Source organism: Grus americana, chromosome 6, assembly GCF_028858705.1.
Source record: "Grus americana isolate bGruAme1 chromosome 6, bGruAme1.mat, whole genome shotgun sequence".
Lineage (NCBI taxonomy): Eukaryota > Metazoa > Chordata > Aves > Gruiformes > Gruidae > Grus > Grus americana.
Genome location: NC_072857.1, coordinates 42,882,721 through 42,905,411, shown reverse-complemented (window position 1 = coordinate 42,905,411; position 22,691 = coordinate 42,882,721). Strand labels below are relative to the sequence as shown.

Sequence of the window (22,691 nt, the reverse complement as noted above, 5' to 3'; positions counted from 1 at the left end):
CTTACTGCACATCCTTCTGTTTTTTGGAGTGGGTATTTGGTGTTGATTATGACTTGACTTGAACTCATGATTAAAAACTTTGGTCTCTGTGTGGAGGAATATGGTCAGAGTCTTTCAGCCCACCTCTCCCGGTAGGTTTTTAGATTCTTCAAAAGGCCAGGAATTGGTCCCTCAGAGGTCAGAGCAGCCTGCCATCTCGGCTGGCCCGAGAATGTTAATGAGTGCTTCCGTGGATTAATGAAGTTTGTCTCTGATTCTGTTTACTTTCAATTTCAAGTGTGTGGGCTTTTTTTCTATGCTGTGGCCTCATCGTAGGGAGTCTCCTTTAATGAGGTGACTACTTAACCCACTGAACGCTGAATTTAGAGGCACTAGAATTTTTAAAATCAAGATAAAGCAAGATTTTACAGTCTTTCCCAGTAACCTAGTAGCTGTTGAACTGTAAATCAGCTGAACACTCCTTTTTATACACAGATTACAACTTAAAGCTACTTCAAACTGAACACACAATTTTTCCTCAAATTTGCTGTCTAATACTGATCTTTTCCTCTGAAGGAGAAAATCTGTTCTCTTATAAACGTTGGGTTTGGGTTTATTCACAGAAGCAGTAAGTGAAGATGGCCAGATTCGTGTGTACTTCTTCAAGGAGCATTTAAAGAATTTTGCTCTCCCTTTTTCATGGGAACAAGCCAGACTGCGCACGCAGGAGGAGATCCGGCACGGCCACAAGAGGTGAGGCGGCTGCTGGCACCGCGTGTGGGAGTACCATTCGGCTGTCCCTTTTGCCGTCAGAGTTGCTCGGCGAACTCCAAGGAGGTCGCTCGGGACTTCTATGATGAACGCACAGCGCAGTCATGATGCTGAAAACCAGCACGTGGCATCCTCCCAGAACACACTTATGTACGTCTCCTTAAAATGATGGACAAGGGTGTGCTGAAACCAGGTAGTAAATAGATTGTATTTCTTCAGGGTTACTCAGCTCTCAAAGGAATGGATTGCTTGGGGAGGGGGGCCACTTAAAGCATTATAAATGGAGAAATTAACTTCTGCCAGAGAAAACACCACTGAGGCTTTGGAATTAGACTTGCATTTACTCTAGCTGCACAAAGCATGAAGGAAAAACAGTGTGAGGTTGGGGAAGAGCATCAGGATACATCATGAGTGTGCCCTTACTTAACAGTGCCCCCTCCCTTACATTCACCTTCAGCTGCAGTCTGGACCTGACAGATAAATTACACATTAGATGATTTGCAGATTTACTCTTTGGTAATTGCACATTAATTTTGTAACACTTTGAGTTCCAAAAGAGGCTTTGTCCCCAACTTGTGGCAAGACACCCGGAGAGTCCCAGTGCTAAGAGAAAGTGCTAGAGGTTGAGGAGGGAGCGTGCCTTAGCTGTGTGGCATTAAAGTATTTGAGATCTGAAGAGTCTGGCTCCCTTCCCTAGCCTTGTTCAACGTGAAGCCAGTCTCTCTTTCCTCTTGGAAGCTTAGCCACTGCTCTGCTGTGCAGCGGATGTCGGGTAGGTACCTTTCTTTGGGGTGAATCCCAGCCCCTGCCAGATTAGTTCCTCTCAAATCCCATGCACGTGGTGGTATGTTGGACTCTGGTACAAGGGAATTATGTCTCCCAAGTGATCAATTCTCTCTCCCTGCTATTTCCAAACTTCAAGCTAGTAGGGAAAAATCAATATGCTCATACCAATTTCTGTGCTTGTGTTTGTTTTTTCCTCCTCTCTCAGGTTGAGGGTAAAATCTCCCAACTCTTTTAAGAAAAAACCCTATAGCGTCTCTACGATGCCGGGGCAATATGGTTCTGGTGTGAGCACGCTGTCAGGCCAAGAAAAGAGCATTCCCGGTGCAGATGGATTCACAGATGCAGCCTCGGCCCAGGAGTTGCTTCCAGAGCGTCTGTTGGCACAATTGCAACTGGAGAAAAGAGAAAGCAGGAGGTAAGTTTGCAGAGCAGCATCCTGTCCTTGCAGCTCCAGCCCAGGGTTGTAAACAATTTCTAACTTGTATGGAATGGGGAGCTGAAGTCCAACAGTGCTTAGGTGACGATGATCTCGTTTCATCTCATTTCATCGAGCACATTGTTTCAGTGCAGTTCCCTGCTTGCTCCTACTTGTATCACAAGAAACAGTCTGGGATGGTGGAAATACTTGGAGATTTGAGGAATGGTTGGAAACTGTGGTCAATCAAGCCACCAAAACAAAAGCAGTACAGTGTGTACAGTAATCTGTGTGTCCTGCAGTATCACAAACATCTATAAAGTCCACTTTGGGATGTTAGTTTTGGTGCCTGTAGCAATGCAGATCATGAAGCTGAAGGACTAAAGTGTTTGAGGTTGGCCCTAGGGTTTCTTGTCTCTTCTGCCTTCCCCATCAGTTGGGTGTGTCTTCATTCTGTCTGGCTCCTTTCTGTATCACAACCACGGATGACAGATTTTTGTCATAGCAGTGGGGTATGTCAGAAGGTGTTGGAAATGTCTGTGAACATCAGATCCTTCTTACAAACACTTCCGAACCCAAACCTCTTGGTTAACCCACCGGTTACAAGAACAAAGCCAGGCTGCAAACTGGCTGGTGCTCTTGATCTTTTCTGTCCAGGTTTGAAGAACAGTTGCGTCAATGTCTAGTTGAGGACATCGAGCCCCTTGGTGATTTTGTAGGTCTTCCTCTCTACCTCCCCCAGTCTCTGGTCTCCACCCCAACTGTCACCTGTCCATTGATGAAGAGTCCCGTGTCATCTGCTGAAGGGGTAAGAAAGGTGCTGAGAATTACTGTAGCTCTGAGGAGCGCAGGTGCCAAACTTGCTGTAGTTGCAAAACCTTTGGTGGGAATTAACCTTGGTGTGCAGTGTTGGATAGACTTGGGAAATAAAGGACTGAAAAACTACGCCTTGGAAATAAATAATTCTTTCCAGGGAGGGGACTGCTTTCTGCAGGTCTGGAATAAGAGTTCTTCACAGGTGTTAATGCTTTCTGCTGCTGGCAGTCGTAACAGTGGCCCTTGTGGTGCTGCACTTCAACTCAGGGAATCGCTGTTGTCGGTCAGCTTCCCCCAGTTAAAGGCGGGCTGGGGACAGAACTAGAAGAACGTGCTATTTTGGCCTTACCCCCTCAGGGGTGGGGGGTGCTGACCTCCATGGTTGTTCTCAAAAGTGGGGGAACAGCCAGTGGGCTGAGAAGTTCCTGGTTGGTGCTGGGTAATGCTTCTTTCTCAGTCTCATCTCTTTCCCTTCTGCCTAGGCTGGGAGTCAAGAGGGATGCGAGGTTTTGGTGGAGGAGCTGAGCCCCGCGCTGTCGGACAGACTGAAACACTTGCAACAGCTCCTCAGAGCGAACAAGGAGGGTGAAGTTGCCTCCGAGCTCCACCTGTCTGCTCTGGTGGACATGGTGGATATTTGAGCAGAGCTGAGATACGCGATAGAGCTGAGTCTCACCTTGGTAAAGAAATCCGGGTGATAGAACAGACGAGCTCCTGGGGCACGTTCCAGAACCAGCAGGTGCCCTCCTGGAAGAAGCACACAGAGCAGGCGTGGGGCCTGGGCCCCTCTCACCTGGCTGCCTGCGCAGAGACAGCGCGTCCCGGCTTGCTGTGTCCCTGTGGCTCGCTGGTGAGCTTTGCCCGGTCTGGGCCTCCCTCCTCTGCTTCACAGGCACGGAGAAGAGTCAAATGCTTTTCTCGGAAGGCCTTAAATTGACGCTTAGCGGTGATTTTTCTTTCTACCAGCTCTCCTTGTGGGTAAATGTGGCTTCACTGGGAGGAAACTGTAAGGTAGCAGGGGCTCCTGGGAGCATTGGAGCAATTGCTCTCCACTGACACGGTCCTCGGGGTGGTGTCCCAGCTCTGCGCTTGCTTGCTTCATGCAGAAGCTGCCTTGCAGCCGCACCGTGGCTTGAAGTGCTGTTTTGTTGCCCAGGAATGTCAGTTCTCCAGTCGGTGCAACGCTTGACTGTCTGTTGTACTTAATGATGCTCAGTGCAAATCCAGAAGGATTTTTGTTCTGCTGGGCCCAAGTTTTATTGTACTGAATATTTACAGCATTAAAACCAGATGAGTTGCTTATTCTATAATTGTCATGCTGGAAAGCAGGATGCTTTCTTCAGTAAACAGCTCTGGAGAAATTATTTTCCTTTTGTGGAAGAGCAGATTATTTGTGTTCTCCGGTATTTAAGAATCTGTGGCTTTGGAAGTTGGAGACCTTTGTTTTTTAGTTTAGTAATGATTCTCAGTAAATAGTATCTAGATGTACTTCGTGTCTGCAGTATTCCTGTGCAAGTAATCTTTTTGTTTTGTTAGAATATTAGCAGATTTTTCTCACACAGAAACTTCTGCCTGCTGAAACACAAATTACTGCAGCTTTGGCAGTGAACGCCAATTATCTTGCCTGCCAGAGACCAGTTGTCTGACTTGCTCCTGATTTCATTAGAAATTCTCAGTAGCCCAAAACTATCAGATGCCTTCCAAAACCAGTCATTTTATAGTTGGCTGGGGGGGGGGGGGTTAAAATAGCATTTTATTATTTCCCTTAAACCTAGAAGAGCACTAGTATCTTAATATTAAGACAAAATAAGAAATTTCAACTGAGGAAATGATGCTTTGAGGCTATTCGTACCTCAGCCCAGCACAGTTGCTTTACCCCAGCGCCGCCCCTTGGGCTTCTCTGTTTACCTGGAACTCAGCTGTAAACACCCAAAAGTGTTTTGGGATGTGGTTCACACCATCTGATGTAAATGTGTTTTGTACCTAATAAATTTGTAGCGGCTTGAAAACGCGCTGTCGCCTCGTTGCTGTGCCAAAGCTCCCGGTACGGGGTGCGCTCAGAGATTAAACATAATCTCTTGCCTTTCTAGTGTGTGGTACCTGAGTTTACCAGACTGCAGGGGGGGGTCTCGCTCCCTAGCAGCCCCCGTGTCGTCACGCCCCATGACCTCACACCTTAGCTGCGGCTCCGGGACGTGATGGGAAAACTCGGGGCTGCAGCAAAAGTCCCGACGAGGGTGGGATTCGAACCCACGCGTGCAGAGCACAATGGATTAGCAGTCCATCGCCTTCACCACTCGGCCACCTCGTCCTGCCCCGCGCCGCCAGCCGGCCCCGCCCCTCCGCGCTGCCAGCCGGCCCCGCCTCTGCCCGCGCCGCTGTAACACGAGAGGGCCCGGCCGGAGCAGCCCCCCGCCGCCCTCTTAGCGCAGCCGGCAGCGCGTCAGTCTCATAATCTGAAGGTCCTGAGTTCGAGCCTCAGAGAGGGCAAAGCTTTTGCCGCCCCGTCGGGCGGGATGAACCGGACGAGGGGGGGCGGCGGCCCCGGGACAGCTTTTTTTTTTTTTTTTTTTTTCAGGGCCGCGGCGGGGAGGAGCGGAGCCTGGGCGCGGGGCAGGGAGGGTGGCCCTGGGCCCACCGCAGAGCTCCCTGACGCGGCCGCGGGGCTGCGCGGAGCAGCAAAATGGCGGCACACCGGCCAGGCGGGGCGGGAAAAGCGCTGCCCTCTCTGAGGCTCGAACTCAGGACCTTCAGATTATGAGACTGACGCGCTGCCGGCTGCGCTAAGAGGGCGGCGGGGGGCGAGCCTGGGGACGGGCCTCCAGCGGGCGGGTGGGCCGGGCCCAGGCGGGTCAGCACCGGGCCGGCACCGGGCCCCGGCGGGAGAGCACCGGGGAGGCACCGGGGCGGCACCGGGAGAGCAGCCGCCCCCCGCCCGGCCGGCAGCGGGGCTCCGCACCGGTTAGCGAGGGGCGGGGCCGGTTGGCTGTGCGGGGCAGGACGAGGTGGCCGAGTGGTGAAGGCGATGGACTGCTAATCCATTGTGCTCTGCACGCGTGGGTTCGAATCCCACCCTCGTCGGGATTTTTTGCTGCAGCGTGGGGTAAATGACGACAGCCCGGGCTGGCGTGTCCTGCGGCCGGGCTTGGCTCAAGCTCCTGCCTGGCACACGGGGACCCAGCGGTGTCTGAGACGCGGGGGGATCTAATAGGAAGTGTCTGGTCCACCAGTGCAACCGCATCCTTCCACGGGGAGGTCACCAGTGGCTCCACAGTAGCCTTTGACTTTGGAAAGGGGATGGCAGGAGGAAACCGAGGAGCCTGGGCAGAAGAAATTGAAGAAGCATCTGAAAGGGTAGCCAGACCCTGGTATGGAGGTGGCTGGGAGTCTTTTATCCCAAGACTCATGGGAAAAAACCCCACTCAGAAATCCTTAAAAGAGCTATTACTGCAGACAGTGGCTGTTAAGCAGTAAGACGGTAACCCTTCAAAAGAGGAGGGTGCAACCGGGAAGCAAACTGGGACAAATGAAGCATGAAGCCATGATGATATGGATACCTTGGGGAGTGGGGGCAGAGAAGATGGGAAGGGATTTCCATCAGAGGTGTCAGTGAACATGCCCATTCATTTTAACTGCAAAAAAGACAGGAAGCAAAAGGCAGAATGCAAGTCCCATCTTGCACACAGCAGGAGCGCAGAGGAGGAGAGGAAGGTGCCCCAAGCCCCGGTTGGCACCGGGATGCTGGTGGCTCTGGGCAAGCTGCCCTGAGAGGGACCCAAACAAAGAGCTGGTGGATCATCTCTCTGCATCCCATCCGGCGGGGGATTAGCCCTCCCCTGCAGCTAATCCTGGCCATCCAACAGGCCCGGGCACCCTGGGAAGGTAACTGAGATGCTGTCAGGGTCCTTCCACCAGCCCTGCTCGGTATAAGAGCCTGGCGGGCCGGCCACAGGCAGGGCAGCCATGCCGTGGGGACGGGTCCTGCTGCTGCTGGCGGGGCCTCGTGGGTGCCACAGGGCAGGGGCAGGAGCGGGAGCTGGGTGGGAGGGATGCCTCTGTCATCGCCATGTCCAACGGGGGACCCTGGGGAGACGGCCTGGCTGGACATGTGCCCCAAGGGCTCCTATGCCAGCGGTGTCAGCTTCAAGGTGCAGCCTCCGTGCCGGTGCCCATGGCCAGTCCAGGGACCCCCCTCCCATGGAGAGTGACCCCCCACCTCTGTTCCCTCGCAGGTAGAGGCACCCCAGGGGGTGATGGAGGACGACACGGCACTCAACGGGATTCGGCTGCACTGCACCTGTGGCGGGGATCCCAGTGGTGGATACACAGCCGAGTCCCAGAGTGGCAGGTGAGCCCCCAGCCCCCCCAGCCCCTCCCCGTGGCTGAGGACCCTCCTCCACAGCTGCCTCCAGCTCAGAAGGGCTTGTGCTCCTCCTCCTCCTCCTGCACCCCCCCGCCCTTGGCACCCACCATCTTCCCTTCTCCTAGGTGGGGCCGCTGGTTGGAGGCCTGTTGGTGCCCGCACCGAGGGCGCCTGCTGGGCTTTGCGCTGCGGGTCCAGGTGCCCCAGCACGGGCTCCTGAGCGATGAAGTGGCTGCCACCAGCGCCCGCTTCGCCTGCTCCGACGGGCACGTCCTGGAGGGGACGGGGTCCCCCTGGGGTCAGTGAGGCGGCTGGAGTCCCCAGTGCCCCAGGGCGGTGTGCGGCATCCAGAGGCGGCAGGAGCCTGCACGGGGGCTGAAGAGTGACGACACAGCCCTGAATGATTTGCGGCTCTTCTGCTGCCCGTAACAAGCGCTGGAAACCTGCCCCAGGGCACCCGATCCCGTGACCCAGCCCCACAGCAGAGCCTGTGCCCAGGGTCCCCTCTCCCAGGACCCCCCATCCACCCAGAGATGCCTTAGCCCTGGTACGCTCAGGGGGCACCTTCCCCTTGTCTCCATGGGCTCCATCATTACATATGTGTGGCTGCCGGCCCCCCAACACCCACCCCACATCCCAGAGATGCTCCCAAATCCTTTCTGCCCCCACCCAGACTTCCAGATCTTCCCCAGCATCTCCAGGACTGTCCCTGTCCTGCGCTGAAATAAGTTTTTGGGAAAAGCATGCACCCAGACTGTGCCAGGGCAGCGTCATCCTTGGGAGGGGGCAAACTGGGGCAGCGGGGCAGAGAACCAGGGGCTACTGCCCGGATAGGGGGACGTGTCACCCACCGACAGGGGTAACCGAGAAGTCGCAGCTGGACCCTCCTCAAAGGGCAAAAGGAAGGGAGGCTGCGGGCACTGGAGGAAATCCCGATGGGGACACTGGGGTCAGGCAGAAACCCCCAGCAGTGCCCCCAGCTTGGGGCAGGGAGGAAAAACAGCCCCCGGGCCCAGGCACCACTGGGAGTCGAACCCAGGATCTCCTGTTTACTAGACAGGCGCTTTAACCAGCTGAGCCATGGCGCCCACCTGCCCCACTGCCATGGGGTGCCCCACGGCTGCAGGGTGTGCTACAGCCATGTCCCCTGCTCAGCCCCTGTCCCCATCGTGTGGCCACCCTGACTCCGGGGTCACCCTGCAGGATCCATGGGCCTGGGCATGGGGTCGAGACCACGGGGATGGGGGACAGTCCTGCGTGTCACGCTGAGCTCAAAGGCCCAGGGACTGCGAGGTGTCCCTGGGGGGTAAAAGTCAATGGCCAGGACCCAAATGAGCTCTGTGCCAGTTGCGGGCGGTGGGTGCCCAAAAGGAGGGCTCGTCCGGGAGTTGAACCCGGGACCTCTCGCACCCTAAGCGAGAATCATACCCCTAGACCAACGAGCCGGGGTGTGCAGCTGCCCGGGCACCCCCACCCTGTGTGGGCACTGGGGTGCTGTGGGGGGGCAGTGCTGCAAAGGGACCCTGGGGACCCCAGGGACACTTTTTGGGGAACGACCCTGTGCCAGCCCCTGGGGAGCCGAGCGGGGCTGAGCGTGTGTGTGGAGATGCACCGGCCACTGCGGAGACTTTCCCAGCTCCCAGGAAAAGGGGGCACAAGGGGGGAGCAGGGGGTGCCCAGGACAGGGGGACAGGTGTCCCCCCAGGTGCCCAGGGCTGGGGCTGTGATGGCCGAGGGGTGAAGGCGTTGGACTCGAAATCCAATAGGGTTTCCCTGCGCAGGTTCGAATCCTGCTCACAGCGAGAGCTTTTACCTGCCAGCCCTGTGCCCACGATGGGGGCCTGGGGTGCACCTCCTCCCTGGGAAGCAGCTCCCGCACCAGGGACCCTGCTCCCTGGCAGCCCCGGGAGAGTGAGGCAACACGGGGCAGGACATTTGCCCTGGGGCCAGGTGAACTGCTCCCTCTTGAGCAGATGCGATGGGGGACAAGGACCACCCAAAGAGGTTGGGGACCCACAGCCAAGGGATGCCAGGTGTGGGTTTATCTGCAGATGCTTTTACCAGTGGGTTGTGGGGCCAAAGGGAAGAGAAGCAGGGCTGGGGAGCCCAAGGCAGGCTTGGGGTATAGTTCCACCTTCAGGTGCAAAAGAATCTGGGTCCAACTCCCGGAGGAGCCCTCACTTTGGGCAAAGCCTGCCCTGCTTTTGTCTGGGGAGCACAGAGCTCATTTGGGGTCAGCTGTTGGCTTTCATCCCCTCCTTCCCCCTGACAGTGCCCCACAGTCACTGCAGCTCGGGGCTGGGCAGGGTGAGTGGGGCAGCTCCCTCTCCTGTGGGTCCTGGCATGGGGTGCGAGCACCCACTGCACCCACTGGCTCTGCATGCAACGCTGCTGTCCCCTCAGTCCTGTGCCAGCCATGCCCACAGGCAGCTCCAAAGCTTTTTTGGGGGGCTCTGTCAGCCCTGCAGCGGGCAGGGAGGGGGTCTGGGGAGGAGGCAAAAGCTGGAGATGCTGGGGGTTGAACCCAGGGCCTCTTACATGCAAAGCAAGCGCTCTCCCACTGAGCTACATCCCCTCTGCGTGGGCAGGGCTGTGCATGGGGGGCTCTGCTGACCCTGTGCTCCAGCTGCCCCCATGGCCACTGGGGCCAGGGCAGTTCCGTGCTGTGGCCACCTCCAAATGCCGACCCCACATCCTGGGCACAGTAAGATGGATTTCCCTGCTCCAGGCTGTCCAGCAGTAAAAGGAAGCATCAGTCACGCTGACCAACCCCCAAAATTGTGGGGTGCAGAGGCTGGGGGTGCAATGGGGTGCAGCACCCCGGCTCGTTGGTCTAGGGGTATGATTCTCGCTTCGGGTGTGAGAGGTCCCGGGTTCAACTCCCGGACGAGCCCTCCTTTTGGGCACCCACCGCCCTCGGCTGGTGTGCGGGGCCCCCGGCCGGTGGTGGGAGCAGGGCCAGGGAGGTGGGAGGGCACCGGTGCCTGGTGCCGTGGGGATGGTCAGAGTGTTTGGGGTGGGCACAGCCCACGGCCAGGATGGAACGCAGCAATGGGAATGGTGGAGTGCGGCCCCTGGCTGTTTTGAGGCCCTGGGCAGAGCAGGGCGAGGGGTGGGCAGTGGGGCAGCGCTGCGGGTGAGGGGACTTGTCCAGGCCCCCACCCCTGCCCACGCAGAGGGGATGTAGCTCAGCGGGAGAGCGCTTGCTTTGCATGTAAGAGGCCCTGGGTTCAACCCCCAGCATCTCCATGTCCTTTTCCCCCAAAAATCCATTGTCTCCCTGGGCATGACTGGAGGACGCTTCCCTTTAGTGCTCTGCTGCACTGGGATTTTTCCCAGCAATCTGTAAATAACCCTGGGTGTTCCTTTTTCCCCACCCTGGCATGTGCAGACTGTGGAGGAGATGGGTGCGGGCACTGTGGCTGTGAAGGGGCATTGGGACTGTACAGATGGCCCCCGCCGGGCGGGGGGGCATTTTCTCCCTGGAGGCAGAGCCCAGGGCAAAGCTGGGGAGTCGCTGCCCATGGGGGGCTGTCAGGGGCTGTGATGGCCGAGGGGTGAAGGCGTTGGACTTGAAATCCAATAGGGTTTCCCTGCGCAGGTTCGAATCCTGCTCACAGCGAGAGCTTTTACCCACGGCAGGATGGGGTTGGGGGCCAGGGCACCATTAACCCGTGGGAGCAGATGGCTGGAGAGCAGTGGAGAAGGAGAGCTGTGCTGGGCACCGGTGGGCCTCTGGGACCCTGGGTTCAACTCCCGGACGAGCCCTCCTTTTGGGCACCCACCGCCGGCACAGCACCCGCGGGCTCGGGGCACCCACGGGGCGATGCTGCCCAGCACAGGGGGGACAGGCGGCCTCCCCACCTCGGACGCGGCCCCTCAGCTGCCACGGTGCCGCCAGTGCCGGGAGCGAGCGAGGTGCTGCCCGCTGCCCCATGGGCAGAGACACGGCTCAGCCGTGGCCGGGGCTCGTCCCCTCCTGGCTGGGGAAGGGGCTGTCGGGGCAGCGGGGGACGGCAGAGCGGGGCCCTCAGCCACCGCCACGGCCCCGGGGCCAGCTCTGCCCAGTGCTGAGGTGCTGCGTGCTGGCACAGAAAACGTTTTTTGGGGAGGCCTTGCAGAAGTAGACGTGAGGTTTATCAGCACAGCCCAGTGGAGGAGGTGGCTCTGGGGAGGCAAAAGCTGGAGATGCTGGGGATTGAACCCAGGGCCTCTTACATGCGAAGCAAGCGCTCTCCCGCTGAGCTACATCCCCTGCCTGTGGGCTGCCTGACCCTGCATGTCCTGCTGCCCGTGCTGGTCCTTTGGCCCTGTGGCTTTTGGAGCTGGGGCACTTACAGCCCGTGGCCATGTCCAGATACGAGCCCCATGCCAGAGCAGAGCAAGGGGCACCTCCCACTTCTGAACATACTTGGGGCAGAAAGGGATTCCCCAGGCACCATCCCCTGCCAGTTCCCGGAGCACTGGGGGTCAGGGCGGGGGTTCCTGCCCACCTGCAGCACCCCGGCTCGTTGGTCTAGGGGTATGATTCTCGCTTCGGGTGCGAGAGGTCCCGGGTTCAACTCCCGGACGAGCCCTCCTTTTGGGCACCCACCGCCCTCGGCTGGTGTGCGGGGCCCCCGGCCGGTGGTGGGAGCAGGGCCAGGGAGGTGGGAGGGCACCGGTGCCTGGTGCCGCAGGGATGGTCAGAGTGTTTGGGGTGGGCACAGCCCACGGCCAGGATGGATCACAGCAATGGGAATGGTGGAGTGCGACCCCTGGCTGTTTTGAGGCCCTGGGCAGAGCAGGGCGAGGGGTGGGCAGTGGGGCAGCGCTGCGGGTGAGGGGACTTGCCCAGGCCCCCACCCCTGCCCACGCAGAGGGGATGTAGCTCAGCGGGAGAGCGCTTGCTTTGCATGTAAGAGGCCCTGGGTTCAACCCCCAGCATCTCCAGCTTTTGCCTCCTGCCCAGGCTCCCTCCCTGCCCGCTGCGGGGCTGACAGACGCCCAAAGCCCCCAGAAAAGCTCTGGGGCTGCCTGTGGGCACCGATGGGCTGGGGCTGCTTCCCGGCACCTGCAAAGTGCGGTGAATGCCCGTGGCCCTTTCCCTCCCCTGCCCAGACAGTGCGGGGTGTGGAGGCACCTTGTGTCCCTTCCCCACAGGGATCGGGGCCTCTCTCTGACAGAGCCCCCAACCCCCGCAAACCCCCCCCGAAAAGGTCTGGGGTGCTTCCTGGCACCCGCAGCCCACCTGGAATTGCCAGCAGCCCTTTCCCTCCCCTGCCCGGGTGCTGCAGGACACGGGGGCACTTTGTTTTCCTTCCCACAGGGCTGGGGGTCTCTCTTGGGGTGAACGTCAGTGCTGGGGGAGCAGCCGGGCAGGAGCAGGGCGGTGGGTGCCCAAAAGGAGGGCTCGTCCGGGAGTTGAACCCGGGACCTCTCGCACCCTAAGCGAGAATCATACCCCTAGACCAACGAGCCGGGGTGCGCAGCTGCCCGGGCACCCCCACCCTGTGCCGGGCACTGGGGTGCTGGGGGGGGCAGCGCTGCAAAGGGACCCCGGGGACCCCAGGGACACTTTTTGGGGAACGACCCTGTGCCAGCCCCTGGGGAGCCGAGCGGGGCTGAGCGTGTGTGTGGGGATGCACCGGCCACTGCGGAGACTTTCCCAGCTCCCAGGAAAAGGGGGGACCCAGGGGGGAGCAGGGGGTGCCGAGGACGGGGGGGCAGGTGTCCCCCCAGGTGCCCAGGGCTGGGGCTGTGATGGCCGAGGGGTGAAGGCGTTGGACTCGAAATCCAATAGGGTTTCCCTGCGCAGGTTCGAATCCTGCTCACAGCGAGAGCTTTTACCTGCCAGCCCTGTGCCCACGATGGGGGCCTGGGGTGCCCATGCTGGGGGTCCTGGGGTGGCTCACGCTGAGGGTCCTGGGGTGACCTCGCTGGAGGTGCTGGGGGCCCTTGGGCAGCTGGGGAGGGAGCGTGCAGGGAACCCGGGCAGCGCCAGCCCTGCACCTCCTCCCTGGTGAGCAGCTCCTGCCCCAGGGACCCTGCTCCCTGGCTGCGTCCCCCGCAATGCCCCAGGGCCTCGCGGCTGTGATGGCCCCGCAGCAGGAGGGGCACAGCCCCCCCCGGGGTTCCCCAGGATTTGCAGACCCAGGAGAGGTGAGGAAGCAGCCGTCAAGGGCCGCGGTGTTTGGGAGCTGAGGACCATTGTGCCGAGATGCCGAGGGGCTCCCTGCCATCGCCCCGTGCCACGTCCTGGGGAAGCTGGGGGACCCGATGGCTGAGAGCAGAGGGCAGCGCCCCGGGGCAGCCCCCACCTGCGCTGGGCACCATTTGGGCTGTGCAGTGCCGGGGCCGTGGGGCTGTGGAGCCGTGGGGCCAGGATCTGGGCTGGGTCCCAGCTGTGCACCCCAGCTCCTCGGTCTGGGGGAAGGATTCTCCTTAGGGTGCGAGAGGTCCCGGGTTCAGCTCCTGGACGAGCCCTCCTTTTGGGCACCCACCGCCCTGCTCCCGCCCGGCTGCTCCCCCAGCACTGACGTTCACCCCAAGAGAGACCCCCAGCCCTGTGGGAAGGAAAACAAAGTGCCCCCGTGCCCTGCAGCACCCGGGCAGGGGAGGGAAAGGGCCGCTGGCAATTCCAGGTGGGCTGCGGGTGCCAGGAAGCACCCCAGACCTTTTCGGGGGGGGGGGGTTGGGGGTCTGTCAGCCCCGCAGCGGGCAGGGAGGGAGCCTGGGCAGGAGGCAAAAGCTGGAGATGCTGGGGGTTGAACCCAGGGCCTCTTACATGCAAAGCAAGCGCTCTCCCGCTGAGCTACATCCCCTCTGCGTGGGCAGGGGTGGGGGCCTGGGCAAGTCCCCTCACCCGCAGCGCTGCCCCACTGCCCACCCCTCGCCCTGCTCTGCCCAGGGCCTCAAAACAGTCAGGGGTCGCACTCCACCATTCCCATTGCTGCGTTCCATCCTGGCCGTGGGCTGTGCCCACCCCAAACACTCTGACCATCCCTGCGGCACCAGGCACCGGTGCCCTCCCACCTCCCTGGCCCTGCTCCCACCACCGGCCGGGGGCCCCGCACACCAGCCGAGGGCGGTGGGTGCCCAAAAGGAGGGCTCGTCCGGGAGTTGAACCCGGGACCTCTCGCACCCAAAGCGAGAATCATACCCCTAGACCAACGAGCCGGGGTGCTGCACCCCATTGCCCCCCCACCCCTGTCACCCAGGCACTTTTGGGGCTTTGGGGGGGCAGCTGAGGCTCTGCGTGACCCTGGGCACGCTCTGGGAGCAGGCAGGTCCCTCTTGACATCCCTGTGCGTGGAGCCAGCAGCTGGAGGTGACTGCAGCCTCTTCGTGCCCAGCATCCCCAATTCCCAGCGTCTCCGGGGTTTTTCTCCTCAAAACCTCCTCCCTGGCCCTTGCAGCGGTGCGGAAATGGCCGCTGCTGTGCACCATCACCCCCGCCCTTCTTCCTCCATGGGGCACCCCCCAAAGCTGATGTTCCCTCTGACCTTCCTCTTCCCTCCCGGAAAATCCCTGGCGCTGCTCCCTTCCCCGCCTGCCGCAGCCGCTGGCCCTGGGTTCGGGCTCTGCAGGCACTGGGTGTCCCTCGGCTGCCCCCGGGCCGGCCGGCACAGGGAGGACGGCTGTGGGGCAGAGCTGGGACATGTTTCTCTGGACGCAGCCCCCGGGCAGAGCTGGCCCCGGGGCCGTGGTGGTGGCTGAGGGCCCCGCTCTGCCGTCCCCCGCTGCCCCGACAGCCCCTTCCCCAGCCAGGAGGGGACGAGCCCCGGCCACGGCTGAGCCGTGTCTCTGCCCATGGGGCAGCGGGCAGCACCTCGCTCGCTCCCGGCACTGGCGGCACCGTGGCAGCTGAGGGGCCGCGTCCGAGGTGGGGAGGCCGCCTGTCCCCCCTGTGCCGGGCAGTGTCGCCCCGTGGGTGCCCCGAGCCCGCGGGTGCTGTGCCGGCGGTGGGTGCCCAAAAGGAGGGCTCGTCCGGGAGTTGAACCCGGGACCTCTCGCACCCTAAGCGAGAATCATACCCCTAGACCAACGAGCCGGGGTGCGCAGCTGCCCGGGCACCCCCACCCTGTGCGGGCACTGGGGTGCTGTGGGGGGCAGCACTGCAAAGGCACCCCAGGGACACTTTTTGGGGAATGACCCTGTGCCAGCCCCTGGGGAGCCGAGCGGGGCTGAGCGTGCGTGCGAGGATGCACCGGCCACTGTGGAGACTTTCCCAGCTCCCAGGAAAAGGGGGCAGCAAGGACGGGCTGGGAGAGGGCATCCAGGGGGGCACAGGGAGCGCACAATATCACAGACCCTCGGGGTCCCGCTGCCGCGGCACCCACTCTGTGCTGCGCTGCCCAGTGCTGCCTCTCCCTGCCCTTCCCAACCCCGTCCTCCATTGGCTCCATCGGCCTCCATTGACCTCCATCGGCCTCCTGCCCTCACCCCCGGCAGCACCTCGCTGCCCGCTCCTGGGGGCCATCCTGCCCACGGGGACGTGCCAGCCAGGACGGGACACCGACCCCTCTGTGCCGGGCACCGCTGCCCTCGCCGTGTCCCGCTGATGCCATGGTCCCACATGCCGCCGGGGAAGGTGTGTGCCCAAAAGGAGGGCTCGTCCGGGAGTTGAATCCCGCACCTCTCACAGGTCGCTGCCCCCTCCCTCCCCTCCGCTCTCCGGCCATCGGCTCCCCCAGCGCCCTGGGGATGGGGCACACGTCGATGCCTGGGAGCCCACTCAGCATCCCGGGAAATGCCACTTCCCCACCTCCTCTGGGACTGCAAAGCCTGGAAAGGCTTGGGGGGGCTGTGCCCCTCCTGCCCCAGGGCCATCACAGCCCCATCCTGGGGCCTTGCGGGGCTCCCTGTGCCCCCCTCTCTCCCCTTGTGCTGGCCCCACAAAATCTGTCCCGGTGCCCCCCGGGCACCCCCTTTCCTGGGAAGTGGCCGGTGCATTGCCACACACATGCTCAGCCCCGCTCGGCTCCCCAGGGGCTGGCACAGGGTCATTCCCCAAAAAGTGTCCCTGGGGTGCCTTTGCAGTGCTGCCCCCCACAGCACCCCAGTGCCCGCACAGGGTGGGGGTGCCCGGGCAGCTGCGCACCCCGGCTCGTTGGTCTAGGGGTATGATTCTCGCTTAGGGTGCGAGAGGTCCCGGGTTCAACTCCCGGACGAGCCCTCCTTTTGGGCACCCACCGCTGGCACAGCACCTGCGGGCTCGGGGCACCCACGGGGCGACACTGCCCGGCACAGGGGGGACAGGCGGCCTCCCCACCTCGGACGCGGCCCCTCAGCTGCCACGGTGCTGCCAGTGCCGGGAGCGAGCGAGGTGCTGCCCGCTGCCCCATGGGCAGAGACACGGCTCAGCCGTGGCCGGGGCTCGTCCCCTCCTGGCTGGGGAAGGGGCTGTCGGGGCAGCGGGGGATGGCAGAGCGGGGCCCTCAGCCACCACCACGGCCCCGAGGACAGGTCTGCCCAGGGGCAGAGGCAGATTGCTGGGAAAGGGAATAGCCACTGGGATTCCAGGGACAAGGGGAGCCACCATGATGCAAGACAGAGATGGGCTTTGGGGGGGTGATGTCCCATGCAGCAAGAAAGGAGCTGTTTTCTGGAGGAAATTTTCAGGGAGACAAAAGCTGGAGATGCTGGGGGTTGAACCCAGGGCCTCTTACATGCGAAGCAAGCGCTCTCCCGCTGAGCTACATCCCCCTGCCCAGGGCTATGCCTTGGGCGAACCGTCCCTGCCACCGCAGCGCCAGCATCCATGCTTGCTAAAAACAGTGTCAGCTGAAAGAGAAACCCAATGGCCATACCACGGTTTTGCCGTTTGCTGGCAGCTGTGGGATACCAGTGCTGACCCTCCTCCACCGGCTCTGCAGAGAGCAGCAGAGATGCAGTCCCCAAAGCAGGGGTTGTCCTAAAAGGAGGGCTCAAATGGGAGTTGAACCCGGGACATCTTGCACCCAGAATGAGAATCATACTCCTAGACCAATGAGCCAAGTTGCTGCACCCCTTTTGCACCCACAGCTCGTACACCCCACACATTTTGGGGTTGGGGGTGCAGCTGAGGCTGTGGTTTTCCCCCAGAACACCCACAGCCTGGTGGTGCGGGTAGCAGCCCCAGGCCTTCGGTGCCCGCAGGGAGCCCCGGAGCTTTTCTTGGGGGTTTGGGGGTCTGTCAACCCTGCAGCGGGCAGGGAGGGGGCCTGGGCAGGAGGCAAAAGCTGGAGATGCTGGGGGTTGAACCCAGGGCCTCTTACATGCAAAGCAAGCGCTCTCCCGCTGAGCTACATCCCCTCTGCATCCACAGAACCTCGCTGCCAGCTCTTGGGGTCCATCCTGCCCATGGGGATGTGCCAGCCAGGACATGGGACAGACCCCTCTGTGCTGGGCACCACTGCCCTAACCCATGCTCTGGTCATGTCACAGCCCCACGTGCCACCAGGGAAGGCGGGTGCCCAAAAGGAGGGCTCGTCCGGGAGTTGAACCCGGGACCTCTCGCACCCGAAGCGAGAATCATACCCCTAGACCAACGAGCCAGGGCAGAGCCATCCCCCCTGCCCTTGGTCCCTGTCCTCCATCCACACGTGGTGCTGGGCACAGGGTGATGGCCCTAGGTGCCCCATCTCCCACCACCGCCCCTCAGAGACCCATTTCACATGGTCCCAGCGGTAACAATCTCCCTCTCCCCTGCCCCATGGGTGCCAGCATGGCTTTGGGACAAGGGGCAGGAGCTGTGACTGCCAGGTTACTGGCAAATTCCCCCGGATGTTCTTTTTTCCCAGCCCCCAGGAGCTGCCACTGGGGGCGTCAGCAGGGTGCTGGTGCTGGGGTCCCATGGGTGCCATGGGGGGGGGGGGGAAGGACTGGGAGGATGGCTCTGGGGCAGGACAGGGGGATTTTTTCTGGACACAGTCCCCAAGGGTAGGGCTGCCTATAGCTGTGCCGGGGTGAGAAGCTGAGAAGCTGCTGAGTTGTTGGACCCCCCTCCACACAGGACAGCCATGGGGGGAACAGGGTGAAGAGCCTGCAGAGAGCCTCTGATGGGAGGAATGGGCAGGGGTATCACTGCACCCCCATGATTTCCAGCTCACATAACCCCCCACGGCTGCCCAGCTCCTTCCCCACGTGTCCAGTGCTAACACCAGCTACCTTACACAGCGGTAACCAGATCACCCTTCTCCTCTTTGGGAATCCTGCAGACACCTAATTCTCAGCAAACGTGAATTAACAGCCCTGGAATATTTAACTGAACAATTATTGAGTTGGAAACTCAAATTGCCAAGTATTTCACCTTGCAAACCGTTGGGATTTGGGCTCTACTTTCATTGCGCTCATCCCTGTCTCTCCCTGAGGGCTGCCCTCCCCAGGGGGAGAAGCTCAGAGGAGAAGGGGGTGTAGGACAGCCAGGAACGGAGTCTGGCGATGATTTGGGCTCAGGGTGAGGCACGGTGCTGGTGGAGCCAACAGGTCTGCGGGCTCTCTGGGGTGCAAGCCCTGTGAGCCCCACTCCCACGGGTAGTACCAGGAGGGCCAGACCGGGATGCCAGCACCTTTTGATTTGCATGCATCTTCCCCCGTGACTCACATGTGTGGGTGGCCTGTTATTTCCCTGCTTCATGGGATCTCCAGCCCTGGGGAAGAACCGGAGCCCTTGCTGGAGCCATTGCCTGTCTGGGTCCCCTGGCTGGCGCAGGGAGGGCGCTCCGAGAAACCGCAATGAGCCCGTGTCCTGCGGTCAGTGCATGGGTGCTGGGGTGGGATGTCCTCTTGGTCGTGCTCTCTCCTCCCTCTTATCCCGGCCATGCAATCACTTCTCTCCCCTTCCTAAAGCCTAAGAGAGGCATCCTCCCTGCTTTGGTGGGAAATTGCGTTGCAAGGCTTTGGTGGGTGAGGAAGCAGATTTTTATTGGCAAACAAGTCTCATCTCAGCCTGCCATGCCTGCAGGTTCCCAGCTCCAGGGGCTCCGTCTCTCCACCTGGCTGGCTCCAGGACACATGTCCCCAAGTGCTCTGGCCAGGAATCCTTGCCCCAGCAAGGAGGATGAGGGACGCTGCCTGTTGAGGCCAGCTCACCCTCCTGGTGTTGCCCTCAGCTTGACGCCCAAGTGCTGGGGTGGGATACACCCTTTGCAACCCAGCAAAGGCACAGGAGGTGGATCTGTCTCTTCATCCTGTCCCACTGCTGTGAGTCACCGGGATTTTTGTCTTCTCATCTGGACGTGCAGAGAAGCCACAGACTGATGTGCCGGGTTCTTGTTGACCCAGCCATCATCCAGCCACCACCAATCCCTCCATCCCTATCACCAGCCCCGTGCTGCCCGGGGCTTCCACTCCTTGCTATTCACATCAGTCTTCCCTTTTCCATGACAACTGTCTATGCTTCTCTACTTGTTCCAACTCAAACCATGACTTCACCCCTCCTCCCCACCTCATCCATCCCCAGGGTGGCAACTTACTCATCACCATGCGAGATGCTTGCTGGCTGCTTCTGTTGGCTTCCCCAAGTACGTAAATGCAGAGAAACCTGAGCAAGCTCATTTGCCAGATGTGTTGGTGCAGGCTGCAATGTCCCCATGGTTACACGCACCCTAAAGAGGAGACTGACACCCCGAAGGCTATGACCCCACAATGGGGAGTGACCCCATCACCTTCTTAGGCCGGTGTGTTTCAGCTGCTCCCTGTTGAGCTGGTGTACCTCACCGTAATTAATGCACTGTAATTTCTGCTGATGCAGTTGACTTCACCAAAGCAAAGGACAGAAGAAAGAAAATGAAGGGAAATTGGGGTCTCCAGGAAGCAATGGCTGCTGCTGGAGGAGGATGCTGAGTGTCAGCAGGTAGAAGGTTTCCTCCAAGGACATGAGCAGGTGAGGGAAGATGGGAGGTGAGCAGGAGACATGAAATGCCACAGATGCAGGTATGGCCAAAGAGTTGCACGTGGGCTATGCTCCAGGATTTTCTGAGAAATGCTGCTGATGCTTTTGGAAGCCATAAGTAGGCAATGCTGGGACCAAACCCCAGGACCCAGGTATTTCCCTCCATCCTTCCACCTGCTAAACACTATTTTTCATCTCAGTCTTGGTATGCAGTTCTCTGTTTCTCACCAGGACCTTTGGCTGCACTGTCTTTGCAGGAACCTGTATTTTAGGGCCAGATCAGCAGGTCTGTGGGGTCCTGCCCTGGGCAAGTGCTGGCTGGAGGGGATACGTGACAGAGTGAATTCAGGACGGCTCTTGAGCTGGGAGCCAAGATGGCACGGCTCCCAGCCGGGAGTCACAGCACCCGTGGGAGACAGGGTGCCAGGTCCCTTAGGACAGGAGCCCTGCAGGGCACCGAGGTTCTCACTTCCCCGACTCTGTCTGCACTAAGGCATCACAATTTTCAAGTCAAATCAAGGACCTGCATTGATTTTAGTCTCCTTTGAGACACTGGATCTTCAGGGGAAAAAAAAAAAATCTGTATAATCTCACCAGTGGAGTTATTCAGTGAAAAGCCACATAAAAATGTCATTAGTCTTTCCCCCTGCTCCATCCTGGACTGTCCTGTGCAACAGACTGGTGGAAGACAGTTGCACAAGCCCAGATGCCTACAGCTTTCTAACAAAGTTTTTTCTGGAAATTCAATGCTTTTCCTCATTGCAGTTTTCAGGAGAATTTTGCATCCTATCTCTGCAGACAATTTCTGGAGTTGGGATAAAAATATCTGAGCAGTTCTTGGAAGAGGGATGTGAAACTACATCTCTCTCCTGGTGCTCTGACTGCTGAGCAATTGCCACATGAATTTTCTCCAAATTAGGAGCACCTCTGTGAAGATCTCCTGAGCAATAAAACCAGTTGAGCTTGGTAAAAGGCTTTTGAAGACCAACACACTTTCAAGCTCAGCATAATCCCTCATTATAAACACTCATAAGCTTTATGCAAATTGTCACGCTACCAAAATGCTTAAGGTACAAAAGAAGATCTAAACAATAACGATGGAGGACTCTTAATCCTTCTTCCATCTGCTGAAAAGGTTCTGCTTGATGATACATGACACATTAAAAAGAGGCTTTGCTCAATGCCTGGCATCTTTTTCCAGAGACGCCTGTATTCCCTCCCTGTAAAACAATTATTCTCCAATGTGTTCAACTAAAGTCTTGGGTCCCAGTCTTTGGTAAGAGCTCTGTATGGAGCTCACTGTGCTGGGGCTGGAGCTAGGGATGAGGTTGTCCTTGTCCTCCTCTAACTGGCCAGCTCACAAGGACAGGACCTGCAGGTCTCTGCCCTCAGTAACACAGTAAAGCTCCCTGCTGAGCGCCGGTCCAGCTGTTGCTCTCGCCTCTGTTCCTGGAGCACACGGGGAAACGATAGTTTCTTCTTCATGTCCTTATCATTATGTTTATATATCTTTCCTGATGGCATTACCACAGGTCTGGGTGTCCCTCACGCTTGGTATCTCTGAGAAATGTTAGGATGCCTCTCCCCATAACACCTCTGATCAATCAGTGCTCAGTCACAGGTCTCAGCAAATTTGGGCTTCCAAATGTCTGCGTCCAGAGGAAACCTGGGTAACCCTGCACCATGTTTCGCATTGCAGGCACCCCTCTTCCTCTGATGGGGCTGGGGATGCTACAGTGGACATGGGTTGTAGGACCAGGTGCCTCCGCATCCAGGTGGGATCGCATTCCCTGAGCTAGCACAGGAGCGTGGGTACTCATGGTACTCGCAGGGCTCACTCGCAGGGCTCACTCGAGGCAAATGTTGCCGTCACACCTGTACATATGCATGTCTGTGTGTGCATGCAGCAGCGCAGAACAAAATGTTTCTGCTGCTTCGTTAAGAGATACAGCCAGATGTAGACACATCACATGCCTCACTGGCACCTGGGTACCTAGGTTTGAGTCAGTACCTACTTATTTGCATGAGGCTCCTTTTGCCACGTGCTGTTGTAAAGAGCAAGAATGAAGACCCTAATGCTTGAGGTCTAGTTTTACCCTGGTATATCTTAGGAATTTTATACCCTTCATCATCACCAATAAAACATTGAGTTGGACATGGGATGACCATCCAAAGGAGCATCTCCCAAGAAGCCCGCTTCTACCTTTTTTTCCTGACCACACATCCATCCTCCTTAGCTCACCCAAAAAATTGCTGCCCAATGTATTTTGAAATGTCAGCCCTTCATGTCCCCACTTCCCCGAGGGAACAGGCAACAAGTCTGCTCCTGCAGGAAGTCCTCCCTAAGCAGGTGCTTGCCACAGGGCAGCAGGAGAGGTTTCCAGGCTGAGAAAGTTGCCTCTGGGCTGGTCCCAGCAAACCACACACTTAGGTCAGCACAGCGCAGAGCTGAGCAGCAGAAACTCCCATTTCAGACAAAAAAGAAACCTCCACACACAGAGCAAGTTGCCTCCAGAGCAGGCTACCCCTCCAGACCAGAGGCACAAGGAACACCAGAAGACTCAGGCTATGATGTAGCATGACTTTAATGAGAAGGAGAATAAACCAGTTCAGAGTATGAGAAGTGCATTTCCAGCACTCGGTAAAGAAATGGATAAACCCCACTGCGGGACAAGCCAGTCCCTACAAGGTGTTCCTCTGCCCCA

The 22,691-nt window shown here is 59.2% G+C and overlaps 1 protein-coding gene and 23 non-coding genes across 26 annotated transcripts in view; 11 read left to right on the top strand and 13 right to left on the bottom strand.

The window, feature by feature from the left end:
• MCM3AP (minichromosome maintenance complex component 3 associated protein) overlaps positions 1-4,776 on the top strand; it is a 32,432-nt gene extending 27,656 nt beyond the window's left edge. For all 3 annotated transcript variants that reach the window (XM_054829357.1, XM_054829358.1, XM_054829356.1), the window contains 4 exons: positions 603-732; positions 1,742-1,951; positions 2,609-2,759; positions 3,250-4,776. In XM_054829357.1, coding sequence (XP_054685332.1) covers positions 603-732; positions 1,742-1,951; positions 2,609-2,759; positions 3,250-3,408 — 650 coding nt within the window. In that variant the 3' untranslated portion in view covers positions 3,409-4,776. The remainder of the gene's footprint in view (positions 1-602; positions 733-1,741; positions 1,952-2,608; positions 2,760-3,249) is intronic.
• A 220-nt stretch (positions 4,777-4,996) lies between these two features.
• Positions 4,997-5,078, bottom strand: TRNAS-GCU (transfer RNA serine (anticodon GCU)). The gene has a single exon. It is a non-coding gene; the product is annotated as a tRNA-Ser (tRNA).
• Positions 5,079-5,184: 106 nt separating this feature from the next.
• TRNAM-CAU (transfer RNA methionine (anticodon CAU)) lies at positions 5,185-5,257 on the top strand. The gene has a single exon. It is a non-coding gene; the product is annotated as a tRNA-Met (tRNA).
• A 230-nt stretch (positions 5,258-5,487) lies between these two features.
• On the bottom strand, positions 5,488-5,560 carry TRNAM-CAU (transfer RNA methionine (anticodon CAU)). Its single transcript has one exon. It is a non-coding gene; the product is annotated as a tRNA-Met (tRNA).
• A 206-nt stretch (positions 5,561-5,766) lies between these two features.
• On the top strand, positions 5,767-5,848 carry TRNAS-GCU (transfer RNA serine (anticodon GCU)). The gene has a single exon. It is a non-coding gene; the product is annotated as a tRNA-Ser (tRNA).
• Positions 5,849-8,144: 2,296 nt separating this feature from the next.
• On the bottom strand, positions 8,145-8,218 carry TRNAT-AGU (transfer RNA threonine (anticodon AGU)). The gene has a single exon. It is a non-coding gene; the product is annotated as a tRNA-Thr (tRNA).
• Positions 8,219-8,503: 285 nt separating this feature from the next.
• TRNAP-AGG (transfer RNA proline (anticodon AGG)) lies at positions 8,504-8,575 on the bottom strand. Its single transcript has one exon. It is a non-coding gene; the product is annotated as a tRNA-Pro (tRNA).
• Positions 8,576-8,850: 275 nt separating this feature from the next.
• Positions 8,851-8,932, top strand: TRNAS-CGA (transfer RNA serine (anticodon CGA)). Its single transcript has one exon. It is a non-coding gene; the product is annotated as a tRNA-Ser (tRNA).
• Positions 8,933-9,633: 701 nt separating this feature from the next.
• Positions 9,634-9,705, bottom strand: TRNAA-UGC (transfer RNA alanine (anticodon UGC)). The gene has a single exon. It is a non-coding gene; the product is annotated as a tRNA-Ala (tRNA).
• A 247-nt stretch (positions 9,706-9,952) lies between these two features.
• On the top strand, positions 9,953-10,024 carry TRNAP-CGG (transfer RNA proline (anticodon CGG)). Its single transcript has one exon. It is a non-coding gene; the product is annotated as a tRNA-Pro (tRNA).
• A 283-nt stretch (positions 10,025-10,307) lies between these two features.
• Positions 10,308-10,379, top strand: TRNAA-UGC (transfer RNA alanine (anticodon UGC)). The gene has a single exon. It is a non-coding gene; the product is annotated as a tRNA-Ala (tRNA).
• Positions 10,380-10,670: 291 nt separating this feature from the next.
• TRNAS-UGA (transfer RNA serine (anticodon UGA)) lies at positions 10,671-10,752 on the top strand. The gene has a single exon. It is a non-coding gene; the product is annotated as a tRNA-Ser (tRNA).
• Positions 10,753-11,313: 561 nt separating this feature from the next.
• TRNAA-CGC (transfer RNA alanine (anticodon CGC)) lies at positions 11,314-11,385 on the bottom strand. Its single transcript has one exon. It is a non-coding gene; the product is annotated as a tRNA-Ala (tRNA).
• Positions 11,386-11,635: 250 nt separating this feature from the next.
• Positions 11,636-11,707, top strand: TRNAP-CGG (transfer RNA proline (anticodon CGG)). Its single transcript has one exon. It is a non-coding gene; the product is annotated as a tRNA-Pro (tRNA).
• Positions 11,708-11,990: 283 nt separating this feature from the next.
• Positions 11,991-12,062, top strand: TRNAA-UGC (transfer RNA alanine (anticodon UGC)). Its single transcript has one exon. It is a non-coding gene; the product is annotated as a tRNA-Ala (tRNA).
• A 456-nt stretch (positions 12,063-12,518) lies between these two features.
• Positions 12,519-12,590, bottom strand: TRNAP-AGG (transfer RNA proline (anticodon AGG)). Its single transcript has one exon. It is a non-coding gene; the product is annotated as a tRNA-Pro (tRNA).
• Positions 12,591-12,866: 276 nt separating this feature from the next.
• TRNAS-CGA (transfer RNA serine (anticodon CGA)) lies at positions 12,867-12,948 on the top strand. Its single transcript has one exon. It is a non-coding gene; the product is annotated as a tRNA-Ser (tRNA).
• Positions 12,949-13,861: 913 nt separating this feature from the next.
• TRNAA-UGC (transfer RNA alanine (anticodon UGC)) lies at positions 13,862-13,933 on the bottom strand. Its single transcript has one exon. It is a non-coding gene; the product is annotated as a tRNA-Ala (tRNA).
• A 283-nt stretch (positions 13,934-14,216) lies between these two features.
• Positions 14,217-14,288, bottom strand: TRNAP-UGG (transfer RNA proline (anticodon UGG)). Its single transcript has one exon. It is a non-coding gene; the product is annotated as a tRNA-Pro (tRNA).
• Positions 14,289-15,090: 802 nt separating this feature from the next.
• Positions 15,091-15,162, bottom strand: TRNAP-AGG (transfer RNA proline (anticodon AGG)). The gene has a single exon. It is a non-coding gene; the product is annotated as a tRNA-Pro (tRNA).
• A 1,053-nt stretch (positions 15,163-16,215) lies between these two features.
• TRNAP-AGG (transfer RNA proline (anticodon AGG)) lies at positions 16,216-16,287 on the top strand. The gene has a single exon. It is a non-coding gene; the product is annotated as a tRNA-Pro (tRNA).
• A 458-nt stretch (positions 16,288-16,745) lies between these two features.
• On the bottom strand, positions 16,746-16,817 carry TRNAA-CGC (transfer RNA alanine (anticodon CGC)). Its single transcript has one exon. It is a non-coding gene; the product is annotated as a tRNA-Ala (tRNA).
• A 516-nt stretch (positions 16,818-17,333) lies between these two features.
• On the bottom strand, positions 17,334-17,405 carry TRNAA-UGC (transfer RNA alanine (anticodon UGC)). Its single transcript has one exon. It is a non-coding gene; the product is annotated as a tRNA-Ala (tRNA).
• A 170-nt stretch (positions 17,406-17,575) lies between these two features.
• Positions 17,576-17,647, bottom strand: TRNAP-CGG (transfer RNA proline (anticodon CGG)). Its single transcript has one exon. It is a non-coding gene; the product is annotated as a tRNA-Pro (tRNA).
• Positions 17,648-22,691: the final 5,044 nt, after the last annotated feature.